Source organism: Pseudorca crassidens, chromosome 10, assembly GCF_039906515.1.
Source record: "Pseudorca crassidens isolate mPseCra1 chromosome 10, mPseCra1.hap1, whole genome shotgun sequence".
NCBI classification, from domain to species: Eukaryota; Metazoa; Chordata; class Mammalia; order Artiodactyla; family Delphinidae; genus Pseudorca; species Pseudorca crassidens.
In genome coordinates, this window is record NC_090305.1 from 25,870,444 (window position 1) to 25,890,663 (window position 20,220).

General features: G+C 38.1%; 1 protein-coding gene across 2 annotated transcripts in view; it reads right to left on the reverse strand.

The window, feature by feature from the left end:
• Positions 1–20,220, reverse strand: part of EFHC1 (EF-hand domain containing 1) — a 60,552-nt gene that overhangs the window by 31,616 nt on the left and 8,716 nt on the right. For both annotated transcript variants that reach the window (XM_067752704.1, XM_067752705.1), the window contains 3 exons: positions 12,053–12,340; positions 7,420–7,569; positions 6,074–6,266 (listed from right to left, as the gene is read on the reverse strand). In XM_067752704.1, the coding sequence (XP_067608805.1) occupies positions 6,074–6,266; positions 7,420–7,569; positions 12,053–12,340 (631 nt within the window). The remainder of the gene's footprint in view (positions 1–6,073; positions 6,267–7,419; positions 7,570–12,052; positions 12,341–20,220) is intronic.

Here is a 20,220-nt window from a genome sequence, read left to right on the forward strand (position 1 = left end):
GAAATAAAAAATACCTGGAGACAAATGAAAATGGAAACACAATGATACAAAATGCTATGGGACACAGCAAAAGCAGTTCTGAGAGGAAAGTGTATAGCAGTATAAGCCTACCTCAGGAAATAAAAAATCTCAATCTAACCTCACACCTAAAGGAAGTAGAAAAAGAAGAATAAGCAGAATCCAAAGTGAGTAGAAGGAAAGAAATAATAAAGATCAGAGAGGAAATAAATGAAATAGAGACTAAAAAAACAACAGAAAAGATCAATGAAACTAAGAGGTGTTTCTTTGAAAAGATAAACAAAATTATAAAACTTTAGCCAGATTCATCAACTAAAAAATGAGAGAGGATCCAAATAAATAAAGTCAAAAATGAAAGAGAAGTTACAACTGACACCATAGGAATACAAAGAATCAGAAGAGATTAGTATGAACAATTACACGTCAGCAAAATGAACGACCTAGAATAAATGGATAAATTCCTAAAAACACACCATCTCCTAAGACTGAATCAGGAGGATATAGAAAATATGAATAGACTGATTATTAGTAATGAAATTGAATCAGTAATCAAATAACCCCAAGAAACAAGTCTAGGACCAGAGGGCTTCACAGGTGAATTCTATTAAACATTTAGAGAAGAGTTAAAACCTAACCTTCTAAAGTATTCCAAAAAATTGAAGGAGGAGAAATGCTTCTGAACTCATTCCATGAGGACAGCATCACCTTGATACCAAAACCAGACAAAGGCACCACAAGAAAAGAAAATTGTAGGCCAATATCACTGATGAACATAGATTCAAAAACCCTCAAAAAATATTAGCAAACAGGATACAACACTATGTTAAAAGCATAATACAATATGATCAAGTAGGATTTATCCCAGGGGTGCAAGGATGGTTTAAAACCCACAAATCAATCAATGTGATTAACAAACTGAAGAATAAAAATTATATGATCATCTCAATAGGTGCAAAAAAAGCTTTTGGTGAAATTCAGCATCCACGTATGATAAAAGCTCTCAACAAAGTGGGCAGAGAGGGAACTTTCCTCAACTTAATAAAGGCCATACATGACAAGCCCACAGCTATTCACACTCAACAGTAAAAAGCTTAAAGCATTTTGTTGAAGACTAGAAACAAGAGAAGGAAGACCACTCACTCCAATTTTATTCACCATAATATTGGAAGTCCTAGCCATAGCGATCAGACAAGAAAAAGAAATAAAAGGAATCCAAGTTGGAAAGGAAAAAGTAAAACTGCTACTGTTTGCAGATGATATGATACTATATATATAAAATCCTAAAGGTGCCACAATAAAACAGAACTAATAAATGAATTCAGTAAAGCCATAAGATACAAAATATACAGAAATCTGTTGCAATTCTATACACTAACAAAGAACTAACAGAAAAAGAAAACAAATCCATTTACAACTGCATCAAAAAGAATAAAATACCTAGAAATAAATCTAACCAAGGAGGTAAAATACGTTTACTCAGAAAACTGTTAAGACTCTGACGAGAGAAACTGAAGACAACACAAACAAATGGAAAGATACACTGTGCTCATGGATTGGAAGAATTAATATTGTTAAAATAAACATATTACTTAGCCTGCAGATTCAATGCAGTCCCTATCAAAATACCAATGGCATTTTCCACAGAACTAGAATAATTCTAAAATTTGTATGGAAACACATAAGGCTCTGAATAGCCAAAACAATCTTGAGAAAGAAAAACAAAACTGGAGGTACCACGCTCACTAATTTCAAACTATACTACAATCCTACAATAATCAAAACAGTATGGTACTGGCACATAGATCACATAGATCAATGGAACAGAACAAAGAGCCCAGAAATAAACCCACACTTATATGGTCAATTACTCTATGACAAATCAGGCAAGCATACACAATGGGGAAAAGACAGACTCTTCAATAAGTGGTGTGGAGAAAACTGGAGAGCCACACGTTAAAAGAATCAAACTGGACTACTTACTCACATCATATACAAAAATTAACTCAAAATAGAATTAAAATTTACATGTAAGAATTAAAACCATAAAACTCCTATTAGAATACATAAGCAGTACATTCTTTGACATCAGTCTTAGAAACATTTTTTTTTGGATATGTCTCCTCAGGCAAGGGATACAAAAGCAAAAATAAACCAATGGGACTACAACAAACTAAAAAGCTTTTGCACAATGAAGGAAACAAGGAACCAAACAAAAAGGCAGCCTACTGAATGGGAGAAGCTATTTGCAAATAATACATCTGATAAGGGGTTTAATATCCAAAATATAGAAAGAACTCATACAACTCAACATCAAACAAAAAACCCACCTGATTAAAAAAAATGGTCTGAGGACCTGAAGAGACATTTTTCCAAGGAAGACCTACAGATGGCCAACAGGCATATGAAAAGATGCTCAACATCACTAATCATCAGAGAAACACAAATCAAACCCACAATGAGATACCACATCACACCTCTCAGAATGGCTATTATCAAGATGACAACAAATAACAAATGTTGGCGAGGATGTGGAGGAAAGGGAACCCTGTGCACTGTTGGTGGGAATGTAAAATTAGTGCAGCTACTATGGAAAACATTATGGAGATTCCTCAAAAAATTAAAAACAGAACTATCATGAGATCCACCAATTCCACTTCTGGGTATTTTTCTGGGGAAAAAAACCCCACTAATTCAAAAAGATTTATGCACCCCTCTGTTCACCACAGCATTATTAACAATAGCCAAGATATGGAAGCAATCTAAATGTCCATGGATAGATGAATGGATAATGAGAAAGTGCTGTACACACACATACACACACAATATTACTCAACGATAAAAAAGAATCTTGCTATTTTTGACAACATGGACCTAAAGGGTATTATGCTAAGTGAAATAAGTCAGACAGAGAAAGACAAATACTGCATTTCACTTGTATGTGGAATCTAAAAAAGTAAAACAAAAGAATAAACATACAGAAACAGACTCATAGATACAGAGAACTAACTGGTGGTTCTCAGAGGGGAGTGGGGTAAGATGATGAGTGTAATTGATGAGGAAAACTAAGAGGTACAAACTTTAGTTGTAAAATAAATAAGTCATGGGGGTGTAATGTACAGCATAGGGAATATAGTCAATAATACTGTAGGGACTTCCCTGGTGGCGCAGTGGTTAAGATGCCATGCTCCAAATGCAGGGGGCCCGGGTTTGACCCCTGGTCAGGGAACTAGATCCCACATAAACGCCACAACCAAGGAGCTGGCAAGCCGCAACTAAAGAGCCCACGTGCCACAACTAAGCAGCCAGTGAGTGGCAACTAAGGAGACTGTGAGCCACAAATAAGAAGCCCACCAGCCACCACTAAGGAGCACACGTGCCACAACTAAGACCCGGCCGCAACCAAATAAGTAAATAAATATTAAAAAAAAAAAAAAGCCTGGCTATGCATTAGAGTTGTCAGGGGAACACTGAAAATAACAATACTACTGCAAAAACTTTGTGTGGTGACAGATGATAACTAGAATTATCCTGGTGATCATTTTGTAATGTATAAAAGTATCAGATCACTGTGTTGTACACCTGAAACTAATATAGTATTGTAAGTTAATTTTATTTCAATAAAAATAAATAATCCATAAAAATACCCAAACATTTTTCAAAATTTGTTCTTTTTTAATCCTATCACTGCTCTAATATCATTACTGTAATATACTTTAATTTTACTTTGATATGTTTTAAGCCCCTCAAATTTAACATTGTTCCTTTAGTTTGTATAGTCAATGTTTATTTAGATTTACCTACATTTTACCATTTTCTTTATCACTTCTTGTATCTCAGATCTTACTTCTGGAATCACTTCCTTTCTATACATTAGATTTTTCCTAGTTAAGGGTCCATTGTTTAGGTCCACACCCAGCTTTCCTGCAAAGCCTTTAGTCTTTCTAGCTCACACCTCTTCTTCTGAGCTTTGTCTACATGACATAACTAGTTAGCAATCAGATAATCTGGAGCACCTGTGTTACTGTTTAAGAGCTTTGAGTATTTATATTACTTGTCTCCCCAGCCGCTACAAGTGACTGAAGGACAGGGATTCTAGGTCTAGGAGTTACATTTTCATCTTATCCTCCATAGCACAGCACTTAGCACGTGACATAGTTCCCAGAGCAGATATTTAACCCTTGTTTAACCGAATTCAATAAAAATTATCCATTGGATTAATGCCTCTGGGAGTCAGTCAGACACTTTTAACACCGTGGTTCCAGTTAAAGGAATTATTTAGCTGATGGAAGCTTAGCCTTTTCTATCTGCAAGACTAACAATAACTTTCACAAAAAGATATGTGTCCTACCTTTTCAAAGGACCCTACATAGGTCACCAGGCTGCCTTTCCATCTACCCCTGCTGAAAATTGTTAAAATTTGGAAAGTTATAGATGAGGATGATTACATCTTGAAAAGTCTAAACATAGGCCACAATCATAAGGCACATTGATAAGGCAGACACAAACATGGAACCTGAGAGTTCAAGAGATTTACTGACACTTTTTTCATGCCATCCTGAATACGTCCCCATTCTTCTTCTTAATCATAACTCTGACGTTTGTTAGCTCCAGATGGCAGGCATTGCAGGCTCATTTAAGCATTCTGGAAGGCCAGAATTAGTATATTAGTCCCAGTGTCACAGAACTCTAAGAGGGTTCTATGGGAGCTAAGTAGAAGAAACACGGCAGGCAGCAGCCAGACTAAGTTGAACTAGGGCATGGATCCAGTTATCGCTATTTGAGAATGTAAACTGTGTTAGCAATTATTCTCATTTCTCAAAAAAAGAGGTGCTTAATGTTAAGTCTCTTAATTTAAAAATGACAATTTTTACTCCCTTTTATCCTTTTCCCCAATCTCATTCTCCTCTGCCTCACCTGCAACCATGCTAATGAGCAGCTTTCTGATTATCTGCATATTTACACTGTTTTGTGTGCATTTTACTTCATGTAAATGGTATTGCGTTATACATCTCCTTTTTTTTCTACACAGCACTATGCATTTAAGATGCATCCATTTGCTTTCTTGTACATTTTCCTTCTATTACATATTTATCAGGATATACCTTCACCACATTCTGATTATCCACTCTCTCAGTAATGGAAATCTCCACCTCCTTGCCCCCAGATAACTGCATTTTTAAAAAACACTGTGCAGACCAAGCAATACATGTGAGTAGGCTGGATTTAGCTTTCAGACGGCCAATTTGTTTATAACCTCTAAGACAAATCTCTTGCTCAATACCTGGAATTTCTTATCTCTTAGTTCCAAAAAATAGAGTTAAAAAACAAAACAAAAAAACCCCAAAGTATTTATTACAGAGTTCTGTCAGCCATCCAAACATTGGTCATTACATGTGACCAAGATGACACTTTTGTAAGAGAAAATTCTTAAACTATTAAGTCAATAACTAAAGCAAGTCTACTTATTCCAGAGAAGTAGTGACAGACAGCCTGTCTCAGCTGCATTTTGTTTGCATTCTCACACTCCCATTGATAAGGTTATTTTATATCAGCAAAGACAGACCAAGGGTTGATACAATGGGGATCCACCATTATGAACAACAGACATGCCTTTTCCCATCTGAAGTTATCCCACATAGAAACTTCCTGATTAGGAAGTGGTTGAGGTGAGAAGCAAAGTCTGAAAAGCACATAAGGAAATGGTAAGCTGTATCTCTGAATGAAAACAAGCTTGTTTCAGAAATGCATTAAAAATCTGACATGAAATTGCTTCAGCTCAGAAGCCTTGCTCTTCCACACTTTAAATAAATCTTCCACTGCTCTTTTGGTTTTGTTCCCCTGATCTTGGTATCAGTCATCTCTGCCAGACCATTTCAGATACAAGCTTGGATCGAGGGGCCAGTAAAGGAGGGAAGTTATGGGAAAGCCGCTTTTTGAGTACCTAAGAGAACACAGCAAGCACCTCCCAAGTGTAAAGGGAATGACCACACTGATTAACTCCTTTGAGATCCAGGAAAGGTCCCAATTAACAGAGGATAAACTGAATCACACATACTTGCATTCTCCACCAAAACCTTGGGCATGCGCTGGCGGCTCATGAGGAGTGGGAAGGGATCTCGTCCATCATTCCGTTCGTGGACCTCTCGAATTTCCACTGTATCATCCATAAGATAGTAATGAATAATGTAGGTCCGACATTCACCAAACATGCTGTCTGTATCATCCCAGATCGCATAGAATCGAAGAACCTTTGAGGAACCCAAAGCAGCGACTTAAGTAAAAATTCTACAGGTGGAGAGTTTAACTTAGCTACTTTGGCATTTCTGTATCAGACAATGATGAAAAGATTAACCAGAAAGACTATGACATAATCTCAGATGGTTAAAAACAAAGTATTCACCAAAGATACAAAAACATCTGAAATCACATGCCAGATGTCAACAGCTGGAAAGTATTAAATAATAGTCTTACAAGCTTGTGCTGAGAAAGAATGATTCATTTTGATCCAAAATATTAGTCAGTGAAAGAGAAGCTGAATTAAAAGAGCAGTGGACCCTTTGTTCAGTGCTTTATGCGTATTAATAAAGATACATGTGAATGGTTTGTATATAATTAGTATGGAAAGAATTTTCATTTATTAATCAGTCTTTTTTTAGTTCTTTCAACTGTTCTTTCTAGTAACAGTATCAACAATACAATCTTTAAATACAAAATAATGACAGACATATGACTGATATAAAGAATGTTCTTAAAAGACCTTGCTAGTGCTAGGTAAAATTTTCTGAACTAAAAGGAATTAGATGTCTGAGAGAAAAAAGCAGCAAAGAAACACTGAGGGTGATCTGTTTTCTCTTTCCCTTTAGTACAGTAAAGGAGAAGACTCAAATACACCAGTCCACAAGGGGAAGATAGGAAGGTTGGAACAGAGCTGGAAAATACCCAGAACATTCTGTACTCACACATCAACATAAAATTGAACAAGGAAGCATCTGCAATGGGAATGCTGTGAAATTACTGGCTTAACACTAGAAACCTACATATATGCAATAGCTTTGAAATATCCCAATAATTCATTTAAGGTTTCCCAGAGGATTCTTTGACATTAATTCATATTTGAGAAAAGAAGTAGGTGGTTAGAAGTAAAAAGCAGGGAGCAGATGTTGCTCAGCAATTGCTTTAAGATTTAAAAGTTTGGTGGAGCTCACAAGACTTAACTCCACAATCATCTTTGAACCTCTGATATGAAATTTAGGCATTCCTGTACCTCTAACCCCAGAAAGATAGCACTGTATCTGACCAGTTAAATTACAGATATAATGTTTCAAAATACACATCTACCAAAATAACTTGCTAATAAGCAGTGCTGCATTTGGAAACAAGTAAACCTACTGGGTCACTTACTTGTTTGTCAAAGGTGAGAAACTGCTTGAGTTGATCAAAGTCTGTTGGGGTCACATACTTACGAAGAGGCTGTTTCCGGAGTTCAGTGTAAGGATCGAGAGCCATCTTCTCTGGTGGATTTAGTTCAATTCCTTGACTTTCCAAAAATACCTACATAATTCAAAATTAATAATGATTATCTTTCTTGAAGCTTCTCAAAGTAAATATTAAGTGATGCTGTAAAAATAAGTATAATAAGAATTTCTAAGCTACTGCCCACCTTAACCATTAGTTTGCAGCTTGAACATGTCTTAGCAGTACTAAGCCTTTGATTGACCCAGTTCTATAATGCAGATAATAATTGATAATTACCTTAAGTATAAATGGAAGACATGATGGTAAGGTAACTGGCTTCAAATATGAATTCAGATCAATTAGATTTAAGTAGGTGCCCAGGAACAGAGGGAGTACTAGGACTGCTTACATACATACATCGGGAACCTAACCATAGTCTGAACAAAACGTAATTCATATCAGGTTTGGGGGCAAGCTGCACAATGGCAAAGTTAAGCTGAAATCAAATCCCCAGCTTTCCATCTCATTTAAAACAAATATATGATTAAGTACTTCCCGCAAAAAAAAGAAAAGAAAGCATACCCACTAATTATTTTAGACCAAAAAATATTTCAGCCAAATAGGAAAGACGAATCAAGTGCTCAAATCTCACTAAAAAAGTTAAAGAAAGCATCTGAACTTGATGTGATCACTGAATTTTATTTTGCTAATTATGAGTAAATAAAATATTTTAAGTCACTATATATTTTAATACAACTTGACAATTCTTCTTAAAAGCACAATAAACTATCTTTTTTGTTGACCAGAAAAGAACAATTTCCTGGGATCTGTTTACACTGTGGAACTGGAAATTAATCTGAAATCTGGGTTTCTTTTGGGAATTGTGTGGTTTGCTTTTGGACAATTCAATAGAAAATATACAGAACTCAGGGCCAAAATACATGGGTTCTAGTATCAGCTCTGCTAACTAGCTTATAATCTTAGTATTTAAAGTTTTATTAGGCAGTCTCCAATATCCTTTCTTTTTTTAAAAAAATTATTTATTATTATTATTTTTTGGCTGTGTTGGGTCTTCATTGCTGCATATGGGCTTTCTCTAGTTGTGACGAGCAGGGGTTACTCTTCATCGTGGTGCATGGGCTTCTCACTGCAGTGGCTTCTCTTGTTGTGGAGCACGGGCTCTAGGTGAGTGGGCTTCAGTAGTTGCAGCAGGGGCAGGCGGGCTCAGTAGTTGTGGCTCACGGGCTCTAGAGCGCAGGCTCAGTAGCTGGGGCACACAGGCTTAGATGCTCCGTAGCACGTGGGATCTTCCCGGACCAGGGCTCGAACCTGTGTCCCCTGCGTTGGCAGGCAGATTCCTAACCACTGTGCCACCAGGGAAGTCCCCCCAATATCCTTTCAATATTAAAATATTATGATCTCAACATCTACTAAAAGTACTGAACTGCAGATGACAATAAAATTCTCCCCTCTCTTGAGATGGTCTACTAGTGTAGCAGGATTACTGACTGAGAAATTTAATGGGTGTTTTATTCCTTTTTGTTGCTTACAACTGATAACCAGGCCCTTTGTTAACCTTACTTTAGGGATTTCGGGAGGAATGCAGAAGCTTCCTGAAGTTGACTGTTCTTCCTGTCTCTTAGAAAAAGCCTAAACTCTTTGAAGTGATTATTCTAAGGTGTCCCAGGAGGAGGGGAGAGAAGGGAATGTCTTTGAGGGCAAGGAGACAGAAAGAGGGAGACTCCCCCAGACTGGAAAACAGACACAGGTTGGTGGGCCTTAGAAGAGCAAGACTCCCCAGGTCTCTGCAGGGACGCTCGGAGAACAGGTGCAGCCAGTCAGCACAGGTGCTCAGAGTCCAGTCTCTCACTCAGCACCAAGCTTCAGGGAGGTGCCCTTGGTCACTGGACAACCTAGGGGCCCTGCATAGATAACCCCTTTGGGTCTGCGAGTGCTGCTGCTTACTTGCTATCCTTAGGGCTTAGAATCTTTGGCAAAGCTGAGGGCGAACAGAAACACCAGGTCAGTTTGACTGGGGCTCAATTAGGTCTTAAGTTACTTTTAAAAAACAAAATAACATTTCTTGTGCACCTGTATCTGTGGAGTAGGATTCACATCTGTGACACCAGCAGTAATACTTTAGTGAAAATAATAAATTCTAGCTGAGTTCTGGAGCTCTATTTTTTAATGTGTTCAGTTCATTCTGTCTATAGGACCATTTATGTGGAGCCATGAGTAGGGGCGTGAGAAGGGATGGTGATGATGATATGTGTGAATGGAGGTGGTTCCTTGTCCAAATCACACTATAAAGCCAGTCTCCTCCTTATCCACTCATAGGTCCAGCTGTAGTGAAAACCATCAAATTAGATAAGATGTGAACAAATCTCAAACTGTTATAGAAGCCAACTTGTAACCTAACATCAGTTATTGAAAACATAATTCAATCTAATCATCAGTGCCTGAAATACTCAGCTCTTGTCTATCATTAGTAATTAAAATACAGCTGATCCCCATTATTCACAAATTTCTGCATTTACAAATTTGTCCGCTTGCTAAAACTCATTTGTAATCAACCCTTGTGGCGCTTTTGTGGTCCTTTGCAGCTGTGCACAGAGCAGTGAAAATTCTGAGTTGCCAGCTGAGGCTGAAAAACGTGAAGTTCTGCCTTCTTGTTTTCAGCTTTCCTGGTGAAAAAGTGTCCTTTTCATGGTCTACTTGGAGCCACTTTTTCTCACTTAAGTGCTTTCTGTTGGTGATTTTGCTGTCTGAAGTAGCCCCCAAAGAGCAGCGCTGTTTTCTGTTCTCAGTACAAGAAGACTGTGATATGTACTCAGTGCCACTGCACTGTACATCTAAAAATGGTTAAGGTGCTAAATTTCAGGTTATGTATATTTTACCACAGAAAAAAAGGCAGCTGTGATGTATCTTAAGGAAAAAATACAAGTGTCAGCTAAGCTTCATTCAGGCATGACTTACAGTGCTTGGGCCATGACCTCAATGTTAATGAATCAACAATATATTTTAAATATGGCGTCTGTAAACAGAAAGAACACACAGAACAAGGTAACATTTTGACCAGAGGCTTGTAGGAACCTAACTCTGTATTTCTCTTAGGAGCAATGGTTCAGTATTTGCTAACTCAGTGTTGGTGGCGACTGCACTGAACGTAACTACCATTAATAATGAGAACTGACTGTAACTGGCTTAGCTCAATGGCTCAGTGATCAACTTGCAAATGTTCAAACTGTCTGTAAAGACACAATTGTAAAAACAATTGTAATACCTTAAATTTATACATTTCATAATTTTTCACTGTCGGCACAATTCTGGAACTGCCTATGATAAAAAGAACTTCAAAACCTAAAAAATAAGAGATCAGAACACATTTGAAGGGGACAGTATCTCCAAGATGGTCTGGCACCTCCACCTTCTATATGGTTTTCTCGGCAGCTCTGGGGCGACAAGCCAAGGATGCCATGGCTCCTTTCCTCACTGCCCTGAGGTCCTGTCCCTGCATCATCTCATCAGTGAGGCCCTCCCTGCCCAGCCTTTACATATCGTGCCCCCCCCAACTCCCACCTCCTTTACTCTCTTTAGTTCCTTCCATAGCTCTTAGCAGCATCTGACATATTATACATTTGTTTGCTTATTATTTGTCTCCTCCAACCAGAATGTAATAACCTCCATAAGGGCAAATACTTATACCTGGCACCTAGAACAGTGCCTGGCACACAGCAGGCACTCAGTCAGCATTTGCTAAATAAATTACTAAATGAAAAAAATAAATGAGTGAATTCACAGGAGCTCAGTGCATGGTAAAAATTAATCACATTTGGCATTAGGTCACATGGGATTAAAGGCATAAAAAATTCAGGAACTATATTTTTGCTACTAAAATTTATTTTAAGTGAAACAAATTTGGAATTGATTTCCTAATACCTACACTTTGTGCTAAAGAAAGTGCTCTCTCTCGCTCGCTTCTTCCTCTCTCTCTCTCTACAATTAAGTATAAGTTATCAAAAAATCCATATTTATGAAATAGAGAAATGGAGGATTTTTCTCACTATAAAAAAGTGTATTCCTTTAAAAATGTTTTTATTCCAGGAATTCTTTAGATAGCAAGTTTCCCTAGAACAAAGCAAGTATGAGTTACGGAAAAAATACAAATTGTACAAAATATTTTAGGCTCATATCTGCTAATAGTGGTAGTGCTATTTTTGTAAACCCAAACTTCAGCTAAATTGCCCAGTGCCTCTTCCATATTTCTACCCCATCAAGGGAACTAGCTCCCCTATTCTCTATCTGAACTGGCATGTGAACTGATTTCTTATCAAATGATTCAGCTGTGAAGGGAATTTAACTTTATTTGAATGGATATGTAGCAATATCATTTTGAAAAAAATGATGTCACTACATAGCGATGGCACATAGGACATAGACAAATGCCAAATTAACCTACACGATAATCCACTCAGGACAGATGATCAGTGCCCTCCTCTTACCCTAACAAGTGACATGCATCCTTCCGTAGATTAGAATAATGCCTAAGCACCACAGCTTCCAAAAACATATACTATACCTGTGTGAACTTGTCACAGTCAACAATGCGGAAAGTTCTGCCATAAATTGTGATGTTTATTCCTCGGTTTAGGTCTTTCCAATGGTAATGGTCTCCCCGGTCATTCTTGGCTAGGCGCTGCCGTTTGATTAACTTGCCTTGAGGGATCCCGGAGTTTTCCACAACAGGCTCTATGACAGACATGCTGTCATCTTCCAGATGGTAGTAAATGTTCACTTGGCGGATCCTGTAATGTTCCTCAGTTGACAGAGGAACATCTTCTTGGAAATAGGCATCAAATTTCAGCACCTGTAATACAAAAAGGAGGGAAAAATGGTGTATTAGTGTCTCATCCAAAAATACCAAGTACCTTCCTGTGCCAAGAACCACTCGGGGAGATTCGAATACTCATCACTCCCATCTTCTAAGTCAAGGGCTGCCAAACTACGATCATGGGACAAACCTACCCCTGCCACCTGTTTTTGTATAACCTGCAAGCTAAGAATGTTTTCATATTTAAATTGTTGAAAAATCAAAAGAAGAATAAAATTTCAAAACACATGGAAATTATACGACATAATTAACACGTAATTGCTAATGGTTGCTTTCCCATTACGAGGGCAGAGCTGAGTAGCTGGGCTGCTGCTATGGACTGAACTGTCTCCCACCCCCACAATACTCATATGTTGGAACCCTAACCCCCAACGTGACTGTATTTGGAAATAGGGTCTTTAGGAGGTAATTCGGATTAAATGAGCCCTAAGGGTGGGGCCCTAATCTGACAGAACCGGTGGCTTCGTAAGAAGAGGAAGAGAGCTCCCCGCTGTTAGCCCACAGGCACTGAGGAACGGCCACGTGAGGACACAGCAAGAACGCATCTCTCTGGAAGCCAGGAAGAGAGACTTCACCAGAAACCAAATTAGCAGGAGTCCTGATCTTGGACTTGAAGCCTCCAGAACTTTGAGAAAATTAATTTCTATTGTTTAAGTCACCTGTTTGTCTGTATTTTATTATGGCAGCTCGAACAGACAAAGACAGCTGCAAAGCCCAAAATATTTATTATTTGGCTCTTCACAGAAAAAGCCTGCTGGCCTCTGCTCTAAATATTCAAACTACGTGTAGACTGTTTATTAACACGTTCCTTGACAAGATGGCTTAAAGATCTTAACTCTACTAGCTTTACTTCAATGTCAAAAATCCCTCTTAGAATTTCCAGAAAGAATAAGAGACTATGACTTTTGGTTTCAAAATGAAAATGAAGTCTCCAGTCCGTTTCTTTAGGAGTGCAGTCCCTTGTAGATGCACATTAATGACATATTCATTCTTAGAGACTTTGTATGAATGACTCTCAAATCAACAATCCACCACAGACTCTTGGGTGGCATGTCAATACCCTCATTGTGCTCAGAAACATCTATCCTAGATGAAGCAAATCCTAGGTTCTCTGGAAGCATCAGCATCAGTGTAAAGTCAAAATGACACATCTACTGTACATTTGAAAAAATAATATAAAAAGCTTATGTTGGGAATTCCCTGGTGGTCCAGTGGTTAGGACTCTGTGCTTTCACTGACGAGGACGCCGGTTCGAGCCCTGGTCTGTGCACTAAGATCCTACAAGTGGCGCGGCGTGGCCAAAAAAAAAAAAAAAAGCTCATGTTGACATGCGTTGGGATTTTTAAATGTCTATAATTCTATTTTTAATACTTCTTTTCAGGGCAAGAACGTATTAGAATGATGCTTCAGGGAGGCAAGAGTGTTAACCCAAACCTCTACTAGAGTAAGAGGAACAAACCAAGGAGACTCTTTAGTGAAGACAATTATGGTTCAATGGATGGGAAGATGAGATAATGTATAATGTCTGCTGTGGAAGAACAAGATAAAAAGCAAAAGAGAACGGGCAGTTGCATAGGAGAAATATGAATATAATGGAGTCAAGACCTTAAAACTCCTAATAAAAAGATGAGATGGATGAATGTAATGGAATGTTTAAAGGAGAAAAATCATATGGTAAAAGCAAAAGACAAAGATCCTTTTAAAGTAACATTTTACAACAGTTGCAAAGAATTGAAAGAGGACATGATCAGTAATTCATGTACGAAATGGTCTGTACCTGAGCCACAGGCTTACACAGTTTTACCTGAGAAGATAACTCTGTAGAGCAGACGGTGAGCTGGATTTTAGACTTCCTGAACTCAGCATGCACAGTTACTGTGGCAGGAGGCAACCTGAGACGCAGGGCTGGGTTTTGGGAAAGAAGTCAGTATTAGAGGAGAATCAGGATGACTCAACATTCTGACCTGAGCAACCGAGAAAATGGAACTGCTATCAATCTGATACAGAGCAGAATGCAGTGGAGCAGGTTTGGGGGGGGTGGGAAACAAAATTAGGGGTTCGGTTTTGAACACGTTTAGTTTCAGATATCCATTGAACATTCAAGAGGAGATGTCAGATAGGCAGTTACATGTAGAATTCAGGACACAATTCACTGTGTAAAGCAGGGGTCCAACCCCCGGGCCGCACAGCAGGACATGGGTGGCTGGCGGGCAACTGAAACTTCATCCGTATTTACAGCTGCTCCCCATCGATTGCGTTACCACCTGAGCTCCGCCTCCTGTCAGCAGAATTATTTCATTATATATTACAATATAATAATAATAGAAATAAAGTGCACAGTAAGTGTAATGCGCTTGAATCATCCCAAAACCTTTACCCGCCCCTCTCCCCGGGGTCCGTGGAAAAACCGTCTTCCACGAAACCGGTCTGAGGTGCCAAAAAGGTTGGGGACTGCTTGTGTAAAGGACATTTCAAGGCATGAGTCTGGACCAAAGTAGTGAGCATAGACAAAGAAGAAAACGAAAGATTGAAGCCTGGGGCACCTCCAGTTTCCTATGCCATCTGTTTTCTAAGATGAAGGGGATGAAAATACCTTTGGCAACAGGAACCCGGCCTCAGAATGGGAGGCTGGGAAAAGATACACACACATTTTAAAGGCTCAAATAATCAGAATTTTTTGCATTCTGTTTTTTAAAATGTTAATGATAATGAGTTATTTAAAAACAAACCTTATAGACTTATGCCATGTGATCAGTACAAGTGAATCCTAATCTCCTATCTTTGTACATTTACAGTAGTGAATTGTGACCACATGATCACTTTGTAAAATCCAAAACATTCCTTTTGAAGCAAAGAAAAATTAAATAATGCAAAATTAATGCACAGTAAAAGTGTTCGCTTTATATTCATTCTAGTACATTCAAATTGTGCAGGGAAAAGAAGTAACTGATTATGTATATATGGTATATTTGGCATTTATTGAAGAAACTGACTATTCAGTTAACTAGGGCACTAAATTCTTATGTTCTCGGTTATTTGGGAGTTTGTTGTCTGACATAAACTGTAAGTGGTAAAAAATTTTACCCATTAAAAAAAAAAACCCTAGAAGTTTTTTTCTGTCTGTACATTTATCTCTGATTTTTTAATATGAATCAGTTTGTGCAATAAAGTACTTGGGTTTCCTCTGGCATATGATCTATACGTATGGCTAAAACTACATGTTTTCACCACGTAAGTCATATTACAGAGAGCCAGACCAACATGTGAAGACTCAGGAAGAAATACTCTAACCCTGAATGTACTTATTTATTTGACTGTTAATCAAAAAGGCACTTAGGGGCTTCCCTGGTGGCGCAGTGGTTGAGGGTCCGCCTGCCGATGCAAGGGACACGGGTTCGTGCCCCGGTCTGGGAAGATCCCATATGCCGTGGAGCGGCTGGGCCTGTGGGGCATGGCCGCTGGGCCTGTGCGTCCGGAGCCTGTGCTCTGCAGGGGGAGAGGCCACAGCGATGAGAGGCCCGCGTACCGCAAAAAAAAAAAAAACCCCAAAAAACAAAAAGGCACTTAGCTACTTATTAAGAACAGAATTAAGAGTTCTGTGCTCCACCCAGAAAGAAATGACTAGAAAAGAGTTAATCTAGGAAAACTGTTTAGCAAGTAGTTAAGATAACATTAGCTTTCCCAGGTAGAATAAGAAGGAAATATATTATGTAAAAAGGAAGGAAAAAGTAATATTTAGATACTGTGTTTAAAAATTTATTTTTCATGGAATTTTACAGCTGGATAGATTCCTACATGTATTCTAACTAATTATATAGATGAGGACACTAAATACTGAGAGTCCTCAAGGTGCCAACACAACACCCAGAATTAGAATCCAAGTCTCCTAACTCCCAGGAAGTGCTCAGAATGCCCCAAGAAACTTGGAACTACTCGCAATGATGTCAAATTGATGGGGAAGATGCTGAATATTTTCATATCACATACAATTATAAAAAGCCTAGGTACACTTTTTAAATTATTTTTTAGTTTTCTCTATTATATCTGTGCATTGCATGCTCAGCTTGCCAATTTTCAGCAGTGACACTAATATGTTAATTTTATTTCTTAAATAATGATTCATCTCATTTTTTTCAACTAATATTTATTGAGTACCAATCACAGAATAGACCAGATGAGTCCTTGCGCTAATGAAGTATACACTCAAGTAGGACAGATAAACACTAAACAAATCAGCAACACAAACTGTAATACACCACTGTGAAGGAAACAAAAGAATGATAGAGAAAAATACGGAGGGACCACCTTAGCATAGTGGCCAGAAAAAGCTTCACAGTAAGTCACACTGAAGGATGAGATGGAGTCAGCTGCTTAAGAGCAGAGGGAAAGCTATTCCAGGAACAGCACATGCAAAGGTCCTGGGGTGGTGTATTACAATCTCAAGAAAATAAGGAAAATAAATCTAGTGTGACTGAAACACAGTGGGTGAGGAAAAGAGAGGCCCAGGAAAAAGCTGCAGAAACAGCAGGGAGGGCCAGGTCTCGTGGTGACTGCAGGGAACCTGTACAGTTGTATATATGATGAGAAAGCCGTGGAGAAGTATTTTGGTCAGTACGTGACATGTTTTGATATTTATTTTTAAAAGACAGGCCTGGTTGTTCTGTGGAAAATTAATTAATGTTAATAGTGGAGTTGGAAATATGTAAATGGATTAGTTATATATTTTAGAGACAGAAATGACAGAGCTTGATGATAAGATTGGATGTGGGTTTTGAGGGAAAAGAAGAGTCAAGGATGACTTTCAGGAAGTGGGGGATAAATTAGGAGTTTGAGATTAACAGATACATACTGCTACATGTGAAATAAATAATCAACAAGGACCCACTGTATAACTCAGGGAACTATATTCAATATTTTGTATAATAACCTTATAATAATGAGGGAAAAGAATCTGAAAAAGAATATATATATATATATGTATAACTGAACCACTTTGCTGTACACCTGAAACACACATTGTAAATCAACTATACTTCAATTAAAAAAATAAAATTAAAAAAATTTTTTGAAAAGGATGACTTTCAACTGGGGGCTAGAGCAGCTGGGTAGTGGTAATGTCCCCCCAGAGAAGTGATATCATCAGAGCTGTGCTTTGGGGAATAAAGCAAGCAGTAGACCTGTTATGAGCATAAAAAACATGAGACTAATACAACAGTTAACGACATGTTAGCTGTTAACACGCTGCTTGTCTGAACTAAGATAGCGGGAGAGGAAAGGGAAGTGAGAGACACTCGACTCGGCAAATCACTGAATGTGGGGAGTGAAGCAAGAAAGAGCCAAACGCGGCTCAGGTTTCAAGCTCTTCAAGCTTGGATTACCGAGGGGAACACAGAAAGAGCACATTTGCGGGGAAAGGTGATGAGCTGAGCTACAGACACACAGACCCTGAGGTGCCAACAGCTCATCAGGTTAAGAGATTCCGCGGCAGGTCTGGAGTTTCAATAAGGTCAGAATTGGAAATAAACATTGATAGTTGTCTACCTTGAGATGACAGCTGAAAACACAAAAGTGGGTGAAATCTCTCAACAATACAGAATAAGGAATGAGAACAGAACCTTGAAAACACTTACCGTTAATAAATGAGAGGAGGAAGGAAGGCCAGAGCAGGAGCATTGAGAGAGATAGAGAGAAGAAAACCAGGAGAGTGAAGAGTCCTGGTAGCAAAAGAAAAGCAGAGTTTCAAAGAGGAAAGGGGGTCAGCAATGGCAGATGTTGTAAACAGGTAAAAGAGAATGCTGGTAAAGAAAACCTCTCCAGATCTGACAAGTAAAACAACACTGGCTACTAAGAAAAAGTAGTTTGGGGCTCGAGGGTGAAGAAGTCAGCTTCTAAGTGAAGTGACAATCAAGTGAGGAAAAAAGTTGCTTAAAGGGTTACAAGTAGAAAGAAGGTTTCTTAAGACAGGATGGTATGACCCTAGGTAGAGAAATACTCACCTGAGTGTTTGAAATGGCAGCAGGATGGAAGTTAAAGATGAAGAGGATGAAAGAAGAACACCAGGAACACAGAGTGGGAAGTTAGCCTGGGAAATGGATACAGTGGGTGATGATGACGAGAACCGTACGGGAGCAAAAGAGACAGATGCAGGCACTCCTTGGAGATATCCTGGTCTTTATAATCTGTGTAAGAAATACTTACATTCTAAGGATGAGGAACGGTACAAAGAATGTCCAAAACATGGACAAATATGTTGGCTAGTATGTGGACTTCTGGGTATTACCAAAAACTTTAAACTCTGATCTAATCCAGAAAACCCACAGTTTTCTTATCACAAAAAAATTCCTAGTTTCAAAACCATGCATTTAACTACTCTACCTCATTATCTATGGTAGGAATCATTTATAGAAAATGGTGATGATCCACGTAAAACGAATAGGAAAACAAAAATGTAAATATTCACGAGCACTACCTTTAAAGAAATGAATTACAAATAATATTTTAAAAGTATAAATTAAGTAATGACAATTAGCATAAAATTACATAGAAAGACAAAGACTGAGAAGCTTATTTCCTATTCTGGCACAATTCTCCCTCTTTGAATTTCATTAATACTTTTTTTCTTAAGTCTTTACTGAATTTGTTACAATATTGCTTCTGTTTTATGTTTTGGTTTTTTGGTCGCGAGGCATGTGGGATCTTAGCTCCCCGACCAGGGGTCGAACCTGCACCCCCTGCATTGGAAGGCAAAGTCTTAACCACTGGACCATCAGGGAAGTCCCTCATTAATACTTTATCACGTTCTAGTTTACGATAGTTATTTGCGATTGTTTTCAGTAAAAACTGAACCTAACCATTTGCATCTTGATAAACTGTTAAATGCCTATCCCACTCCTCTCTTGTATTTTCCCCCCTTTCCCTTTTCTACTGGTTTTGCAGTGCCTGTCACAGCTGTAAATAAACAAGAGAAACAAGAAAAAGGTAAAGAAATACCCAATCATATCATTGATATGGATGTTTAGGTTCAGCCTATAAGTGGACATGTCAACGTGTTTGTATCAAATGAGTTAGTTGAGATGGGGAAGGGGAGATGATATAGATTATGTCTGATACATTAAAAAAATTTTTAATTAAGTGATTATTAATGTAAATGGCATATTTTCACCACTAGATTATTTTGTACCTTCCAGCCTCTAGCTTCAACAGAGGCTGGAAGGTACAAAATACCTTTATTAATAAATTTTTATTTATTAATAAAGATTGGCCAGCTGGATGAAAATGGTATAGACATTTAACAAAAATAATAAAATGAAACGTAAGACCAAAAAAAGAGAGAAATAAGATAGGCTAGGAGTAAATGAAGAAAGCTAACTTGTAAAAACTAGTCAGTAGTTCTCACAGCCAGTTATACACAAAAATCATCTAGAAATTAGAATCAGTGAGGGCTGGGGCAACATTCAAGTTTCTTAAAAGTCCCACCAGTAATTCTGCTGCATGGCTAGGGTTAGGACAAGCTCACCTTAGTGAAAAGAGGAAGCTCAGTGACAAGGAAAATCAAGGATGCTGTGGAAATGTTAACAGACGGAAATAAAGTAACTCACATTACAAAAGCATAAGGGTAAATAAGACACAAACAAAAATGTTATACTACCTTTTGGTTATATTATGCCAAATCTGAAATGTTCCCTGAAAAACAAAACTTATGGAGACAGCCTGGAGAAAACCAACAACAGATGAAGTCATTGTCACGATGACACTCTGCACTACACAGAGATTAAGGATTTGTCATTACTACAGAATACAGGATTTTTAAAAAGTAGAAAACACAGAACAGGTAAACATAGCAATATGAACTCAAG